An 8,789-nucleotide genomic window follows, 5' to 3' on the forward strand; every position below is an offset into this window, starting at 1 on the left:
TATCTGAGGCTTCCAGGTCTCAGATACAGTGCCCTCGCGAAGGGGGGGAGGGCTGGTTTTATGCCATGGCTAACAATTAAATGCTTGCTTTTATTAAAAAAGTATATATCCTTCTAAGGAACGTAAATGAAATACGAATTCTTTTAGCTAACTCATAAAATCCCAGGGGGGTTTCAGACCTGGGGGCATAACTCTGGGCTACACCCTTGGATACCACGGCAAATGAGTTTTCCTTTGCCCTCTTAGGTAGTCAAGATCTGCGAAGCGCCACACCAGCGTGTATGCGCATGCCCACGCTTTGTACGCACCCCAGCATGCTTTCCACGGGGTGTGTGCATCAATGTTTAGGGCAAAGCAGCGCTAGTGTGGCATGTGAAAGTGTCCCAGGTGACCTTTCATTCACCCTGCCCTAACGTTCGGTCCTCCGTACAGGACACAGCAGGCTGCACTGGAACCCCAAGTGTCCCCAAGATGCTGCCTCTCCGTAAGGCCCCAGCATCACTCTTTCCCTTTCTGTCTGCTCGGTTCTGAATGCGTGGGTGCACTGAACTCAGGTAATCTGAAGTCAGGGCAGATTATTAGGAGCTGCAAACAGCTCCCCAGAGCGGATGCACTCTCAGAACATGGCAGATTCAGAACTATTGGCTAGTGTTCCACCTGTGTCCCTAGGAGTTGGTCTAAGGAGCAATCAGATGAAAAACAGCACTGTTGTGGAATGTCCCTTAAGGAAATATTTGTGACTTACACTATCTTTTTTTCTTTCATGTGCATTGATGGCTTGCCTGTGTGTATGCCTGTGGGAGGGTGCTGGATCCCCTGGAACTGGAGTCACAGACAGTTGTGAGCTGCCCCATGGGTGCTGGAATTGAACCCGGGTTCTCTGGAAGAGCAACCAGTGCTCTTAACCCCTGAGCCTCTCTTCTTCAGCCCCCTTACATAATCCTTATAAATTTGGTCCCTTGCTGTGACGGAGCTGCACACTCATCATTTTCCTTTCGTTTCACATGCCTGGAGTTATGGAACCAACTTGCAGCAGGCTTCTCCCTCCTGGCTCCCCTCACCTTAACCTTAGATCCTATCTTTCCTGCTCTCCAGGTCTGGACCGAAAGGTAAATAAAGGTGGAAACACATCATTCCTTTTTTGAAGTTCTCTGTTCCCTTAACTTCTGTGACTTTGGTCACCCAGCCTCACTTTTCTGCCCTGATGCCAGACTCAACTGCTGCTGACTCGCTGGTGTCTCCAGGATTTCTTCCTTGGGTCTTCTCCCTGCTATCCACTCCTAGCTCTTGACAAGACTTCCAAGCTGATGTCTCAGGCCCGGCCCACTTCTATGCTGGGCCTCCTGAGTCGACCCAATGGGTGGATTCTGCACTCACCACTGTCTCGAATCTGCTCTCCATCAGTGTTGCTGACCTTTGCGAATAGAAGCTGCACACTGGAAGTGCCTCACGCTCTCCTCGCCCCATCTACTGCTCCTGCAGACTTCCAGCCTGGTGGCTTTCTGTGTTGTCCCCAGAACCAGGGTCCTGGTCTCCTGGTCCCCATGCCTTGCTGTTACTAGACTCTCTGGTTAAAGGCAGATGGGACTGTCACGTCTCTGCTTAAAATGATTTGTCTGCGAGACAAGTGTAGGTCCAGCTGTGTCCTGCATGTCACCCACCCTTGTGCCCTCCCAAGACCATAATCAACCGCTCAGAGGCTCCAAATTCTCAGCCCCTTCCCAGCTCCTTTGCCTTCCTTCTGGGACACCTTTCACTCCTCCTCTGCTGTTCAGCACCCTCCCCCCACTTCTCTCTCAAGACAGAGATTTTCTGTGTAGCCCTGGCTGTCCTGGAACTCACTCTGTAGACCAGGGTGGCCTTGAACTCCTAGAGATCCGCCTGCCTGTGCCTTCGAGTGCTGGAATTAAAGGCGTGTGTCACCACTGCCCAGTAAAACCATCTATTCTTTAAAACGCTGTCCCGCCTTCACCTCTTCCAGGAAGTTTCCAGAATCTTCTCTTCTCTCCAAGGTGTATTAGGCTGCTCCCCTGTGCGCCTATCACATCTATGTCCTTCACAAGTCTGCCTTCCTGAGGACTCCCAGTATGGGTCTACTCTGATGTCCCAGTCATCGCACAGCCTAGCGCTCTAGACCCTAGGCACGCGTTGTGTAGGGAAGTGTCAGCATGCTGATGCTTCTGGACCCTGAGGAGCAGACACCCTGCCTGGGCACCCTCAGAGGATCATGGCTAGGGCCCTCTGCTCACCAAGAACTGGACAACATCTTCGGGCCGGTGCTTGGCAGACTTGAACACAGCCAGGCGGGTCACCACCAGGATCTGGTATTCCACGTGGCCAGACATCATCTTGCCCCGCACTTCCTGGTGCTGGGGCACGGTCAGGTCAAGGCCCGTGTGGACATTCTGGACTTGCCTGTAAAGCGAAGGAAGGCAGGTCAAGATCAGGTTCAAGCCGGCAGGCTGGGCCAGTGAGGCACAGGTTGGTCAGCCACCCATACCAGGAACTGAACTCCGCATTCTACCCCTGTCCCCTGTGGTACTGACCCTAGCGGCTGAGCGTACTGGCCAACAGGAATCGCTACGTCTCAGGCTTGGTTTCCTTACCTTCACACCTAGGGCTGAGCTGGATTAGAAAAGCCCACTTGTGCTTCCTCTGCCCCGTGTCCAGGCAACTCTGCCTGATTGGCACAATTACACTCCCCTGTCCCTCCCTGAAAACTCCTGACCATTGAGTTCAGGCCAGAGCAGGAAGCCTGGGAACAAGACCTCATCCAGACATAGAGTTCCCAAGATGTGGTCCCTGGACAGCATAAGCATCTGAATCATAAGCCTGAGGTCTGTTTGTTTGTTTTTATTTTTCACGATAGGGTTTCTCTGTGTAGCTTTGGTGCCTGTCCTGGAACTAGCGCTTGTAGACCAGGCTGGCCTCGAACTCATGGAGATCTGCCTGCCTCTGCCTCCAGAGTGCTGGGATGAAAGGCATTGAGCCACCACCACCCAGCAAGCCTGAGGTTGGTAAGGGCAGATCTCAAAGAGCTTAAGGTTTGCGTGTTATTCTACTTCATTTGCATCTGTTCATCTCTGCCTTCAGACACAAGCAGTCACAGACAACACCTGCACGGTCTGGGTGTGCTCCTGTACACCTGGAATTGTTAGTTCCCGCCGAGGGTCTGTGTGTGTTCCTGTACACCTGGAATTGTTAGTTCCCGCCGAGGGTCTGTGTGTGCTCCTGTACACCTGGAATTGTTAGTTCCCGCCGAGGGTCTGGGTGTGTTCCTGTACACCTGGAATTGTTAGTTCCCGCCGAGGGTCTGGGTATGCTCCTGTACACCTGGAATTGTTAGTTCCCGCCGAGGGTCTGGGTGTGTTCCTGTACACCTGGAATTGTTAGTTCCCGCCGAGGGTCTGGGTGTGTTCCTATACACCTGGAATTGTTAGCTCCCGCCGAGGGTCTGTGTGCTCCTGTACACCTGGAATTGTTAGTTCCCGCCGAGGGTCTGGGTGTGCTCCTGTACACCTGGAATTGTTAGTTCCCGCCGAGGGTCTGGGTGTGTTCCTGTACACCTGGAATTGTTAGTTCCCGCCGAGGGTCTGGGTGTGCTCCTGTACACCTGGAATTGTTAGTTCCCGCCGAGGGTCTGTGTGCTCCTGTACACCTGGAATTGTTAGTTCCCGCCGAGGGTCTGTGTGCTCCTGTACACCTGGAATTGTTAGTTCCCGCCGAGGGTCTGTGTGCTCCTGTACACCTGGAATTGTTAGCTCCCGCCGAGGGTCTGTGTGCTCCTGTACACCTGGAATTGTTAGCTCCCGCCGAGGGTCTGTGTGCTCCTGTACACCTGGAATTGTTAGCTCCCGCCGAGGGTCTGTGTGCTCCTGTACACCTGGAATTGTTAGCTCCCGCCGAGGGTCTGTGTGCTCCTGTACACCTGGAATTGTTAGCTCCCGCCGAGGGTCTGTGTGCTCCTGTACACCTGGAATTGTTAGCTCTCGCTGCGGGCAGTTACGTCATCACCTGTCGCCAGGTGCCTTTCTGTCAATGTGATGTGTGCACCCTTTAAAAGTGCCCGCCAGGCACAGCTCGCTCCCTTGCTTCTCTCACCTCTCTAGTCGGTTCTCTCTCTGGCTGTCTGCCTGCCTTTCTCATGTTCTCACTTCAAGACGGCCGGCCGTTCATTCTTTCACTATCCCTCGCCCCCAGTAAACCCCTTGCACTAACTCGCTTAGTGGCATACCTTAGCAGGACCCCCCCGAAAGGTACCCACTTCGCCTCTCTCTCTCTCTCTCTCTCTCTCTCCCCTTGAGACAGGAGCTCTCTGTGTAACAGCCCTAGAACTAACACTGTACCAGGCTGGCCGTGAATTTACAGAGATCTGCCTCCAGAGTGCTGGGAAAAAGGTGTGTGCCACCACTGCCAGGCACACCCTTCTTTTTTAAAATTCCTCCAGAAATCGCAAAAGCAAGTCGTTGGCAGCATGGTTCCGGAGCACAGTAGGCTCACCTGTGTCCTAAACCAAGCTGTTCAACTGCCATGTGACTACAGGTCCCTAGAGTCCCATTGCCCCTGGCTTACCATGATCTGGCTCACACTGCCTTCCACAGGCCTCAGCCAGACTCAAGGCCTTCCATGACGCCCCAGTCCAATGGTACCCCAATTCCTACCTGTGACCCGGACTCTTATCTAACACCTCCGTTTGACTGTCAATCATGGTCTACAATGAACCCGTCTGAACAAATGCCGATTCCCCTGTCCTACCTGCTCCCCGTCCCAGGAGGCAGTAAGCTCAGGATGGTAGCCCAACCACCGATCTCCACGTCCCCCGCCTCCCCTACAACCGGATTCAGAAGGCACAGAGAACCTAAATAGGCCTCAGCCCCTCTTCCCCTCTGTGGGGTTGCTCCACCCCAGCTCCACCTGGATTCCAGGCAGTGCCCGCAGAACATGGGTGCAGCAGCCAGAGGGTCTCTGTACCCCTAGTCATGGGGCCTCTCTGTCTGTGCTTTTCCATCACACTGAGAACGAGAAACCTCATTATCTTTCTCTATTGCTGGCTCTCCAGGGCCACCTCCCACTCTCAATGCTCCCTCTCCTTCAGGACACTGGCCTCCGGACTGTGGCTCTTGCAGTCTTCTCGGCTGAGCAGGGGTTAAGATTTCCTTTCCATAGTTCTCTCCCTCAGGGGGCTTCTCAAGTGTCTGCTTACCTGCCTTCTCTCAGAAAGATGTCCTTCAACCACACTGTATGAAACTCGATCCCAAGATCTCCTGTCTTTTTGCCTTCTTCCTTAGCATTTACTGTCCTTGACATAGCTTGGATTTTCCTATGGCCCACCTGTTCCCACCAAAGCCTCATTAGCGTATCCTAAAATCTGGACCAAGTGCTGCTAATCCCAGCACTCGGGAGGCAGAGGCAGGCAGATCTCTGTAAGTTCGAGGCCAGCATGGTCTACAAGAGCTAGTTCCAGGACAGAGACACCCTGTCTTGAACCTCGCCCCCCCAAAAACAAACAAACAAACAAATAAAAAAACCTGGACCAGTATCAGCCACAGAAGAGGCCTCTGGGAAAACACCTGCTGGTTGGATGCATGCATGAAGGCCTGGAGATGTCCAGCAGGAGGAGGCTGGAAATGTCAGTTGATCCTGGGTCCAAGGCCACTTCAGCGATTGCAAAGGTGTTAGCATTACTTGAAGGCAAGCTCCTTGGGTCTACTGTGACTATCAGAATGGCCTCTGCCCTCACCACCAGCAGTACTCTCTGTCTGGAACACCAGTCACTGAGGGAAGCCACCACTACCCTTCTTAGGCACCGGCGCCAAGTTCACGGCCATGGTTTTGCCTGGTGTGGCCCACAGGGACATGTACTGCTCCCATGCTTATACTTGTCTATGTGGAACCTCCATCTACAGAAAGGGAAACTGAGGCTCAGTGAAAGGAAAGAACTCACAGGACGACAGGGATATCTGATCTAACGCAGATGCGGCCCGAAGCCTCATTAACCAAACCAAGGAGAGAGCTTCCAACATCAGGGGTTATGTACAGAATTATACATTTCGAGACAGGGAGCTGGGAGTATAGCTGAACCTGTGGGTGTTATGTCCATTTACACAATAAGCTGGCGTCTTGGCCAGAGTTTGTGTAGGGAGAGCAAAGGCAGAGAATACGGATATCCTTGAAGTTCGCCATTTTAAAGTTACTTAAAAACCGAGGAACAAGTAGGATCACTCCCCTTCCAGCTTTCCCAAGTTCTCTCCCAGCTGGGTCCCTTAGGTGTGGCTCTGGGTGGGTGCGCACTGCTCTTGACCCTAATGCGGAAGCTCCTGAGCCCTCTCCAGCGCCAATGGCCGGGGTCTCAGCTTTACGTGGTGGCGCCCACCACGTAAAATTCCAGGGCAACTGGAACTTACTGGCCCCTTCCTCCCGCAGCACTAGCCACCCCGGTGCGGGTATCCCCTGCACGACCAGTTTGTTTGAGTCACCTCGTCCCTGGTGCTTAGCATCGGGCTGGTACACACAGAATTAGCACTGAAAGGGTTGGGAAAAATGACCCCCAAGTACGCAAGGACAGGGAATGGCTCCCTATCCCAGCCAGTGCCAGTCCCAGGCCCTTCTAGAGTCTTGAATGAGTGCTTGGCCTCAGTTTCCTTGTCTGTAAAACCAGGGACACTAGATGGCGCGCCACCTCACCCGCAGGGTAGTGGGGTGCACCGGAATAAACTGCCAGGTTGCTAGGGTGCCCGGGACGCAAGGGTCGGGGGTCTGGCTCACCTAGAGGTGACAAGCACCGCCGGGGACTGCATGTCGACTGCGGGCGGGTGGACGATCACGGGACCGAGCGTCACTAGCGTCGTTGTGTTCCGGCCCCGCCCAACTCGGGCTCTGCGCCACCTCCCCGACTCTAGTCCGCCCCCTGCTGGCGAGTCTTGCACCTCGCAGCCTCCGTGTCCTACGGGGCAGTGGGGTGCTTTGCTTTTCAGCCCTCCGCAGATGCCCCATAGTCACCTCGTAAACTTGGCACCTGATGCCATTTAATCCCAGTACATGCTTAGGCCTCTAAGGCAATAGGACTGCAGCCGCTAGTCCTCAAACCGCCCTCCTAAAGCTCGCTGCAAAAGACTGCAAAAGCATTCTCTCCTCTCCTGGGGTCGTTTTCACTTATGCAACCAATCACCCTCTTCCCTTTCCCCCTCTCCCCTTCCCGTCTCTCTCTCCTCTCCCCCAACCCCCTCCTCCCGTCCGTATGTTTAATTAACACTGCACTCATGAAGTTAAGGAACAACAACTTTAAGGAGTTTGTTTTCTCCCCGCCCCCCTCCATGGATTCCGGGGTGGCGGTTGAGCTTAGGTCACCAAGCTTGCAAAGACAATGCTTTCACTCACTGAGCCATCGCACAGGCAGGAACAGAGGTTTTAATGCACACCCCCTCGTCCCATCCTAAACCCTCCCCTCCTTTTCCCACCCTTCCCTCCCATCCCCTTCTTCTTCCTGCCCATTGCAGAAAGAAGTGGAGTCGGAAAGGGCTTTGTAAAGGAGCAGGTCCTAGAGAACCGAGAACTACTGAGCCAGAGTGGGACCGATATTGTGTGGGAGCTCCAGAGACTAGGGGATCCGCGGGATCTGAGCAGAGGAGGCGCAGGGGCCAGGGCAGGAAGTACTCAGAGTTTGAGCTTAGGACGCTGCACTGTCCTGGAGACCAACTCTGGTCATCAGAGAACTGCGTACAAGGGACGTCCTTGTGCATTAGTGTGAAGATGACAGACTTGTGTAGCACTCCAGAGTGGGGGAAACCATGAAGGCTGCTGAGCTGCAGAATAGGGCACAGGTGTGAGAACCCCAGGAGATGGGGGTTTACACGAACAGAGGAGTCAAGGTGCTGGAATAGGCTGAGATGAGGCTGTCTTTAGAGTGCTTGCCTGCCGTACAAGGGCATGAGCTTCTTGCCCAGTACCATGTAAACCCATGGTGGTGAGTCCAGCACTCAGGAGGTGAAGGAAGGAGAACCAGAAGTTCAAGGTCATCCTCTTCTCCACAGTCAGCTTGAGGTCAGGTCAGCCTGGGGGGAGAGGGAGGGAGGGAGGGAGGGAGGGAGGGAGGGAGGGAGGGAGGGAGAGAGAGAGAGAGAGAGAGAGAGAGAGAGAGAGAGAGAGAGAGATTGTAAAAAGATGCTGCTATGGTTTAGCTCCTGCAAGTGACTGGCTAGTGGTCTCTTTTGTGGCTCGACACTTGAAAGCACGCTGAGGTGGTATAATGATGAGTCTGTTTTGGACAAGAGAGACTTCAGGACCTGGGGTTTGGAGACCATTGGATATAAATGATCAGGACCTAAGGACTTAAGACTCAGATGTGGGTGGAAAGGAGACTATTAAAGCTAAGGATCTGGGTGAGACCCTCTCCCATGAGAGCCCTGAAGAGCTGTCTTGAGAGACCATAGTGAGGACTCCCCAAGAAACCCCAGATTGCTAGCATGCTTGCAACCAATACTGTGTGAGCTAGTGTGCTGGGCTTTTCTGTGCACTTCTGGAATCTCAGCCTGCCTGATGCCTGCCAAGGGTACCACAGGATTCCTGTGAAGATGACCGACTTCCAAGAGCAATTTCACTTTTGCCTTCCGTGGGTCCCACAGTCTCCGGTGCATAGCTGTGTACAGTGCCTGGAATGTGGGATCTAAATCTGGTACCGTGTGCTTCCTGCTCAGCTCCATGGGGCAGGCAGTAGTAACAAGGATCATGTTGCACAAGACTCCTCCCTGCTGTCTGGGTGGACCACTCCGTGTGCCCATCCCCTGGAGGGG

At 53.8% G+C, this 8,789-nt stretch overlaps 1 protein-coding gene across 1 annotated transcript in view; it reads right to left on the reverse strand.

Annotated features, from left to right (window-relative positions):
* The window catches only part of Hs1bp3 (HCLS1 binding protein 3), a 30,158-nt gene extending 23,323 nt beyond the window's left edge, over window positions 1-6,835 (reverse strand). The window contains exons 1-2 of the mRNA XM_087907252.1: window positions 6,766-6,835; window positions 2,250-2,415 (exon numbers count right to left, since the gene is read on the reverse strand). Coding sequence (XP_087763378.1) covers window positions 2,250-2,415; window positions 6,766-6,797 — 198 coding nt within the window. The 5' untranslated portion in view covers window positions 6,798-6,835. The remainder of the gene's footprint in view (window positions 1-2,249; window positions 2,416-6,765) is intronic.
* Window positions 6,836-8,789: the final 1,954 nt, after the last annotated feature.

The sequence above is a fragment of the Myodes glareolus genome, chromosome 6 (genome assembly GCF_982192425.1).
Source record: "Myodes glareolus chromosome 6, mMyoGla1.1, whole genome shotgun sequence".
In the NCBI taxonomy this organism is placed as follows: domain Eukaryota; kingdom Metazoa; phylum Chordata; class Mammalia; order Rodentia; family Cricetidae; genus Myodes; species Myodes glareolus.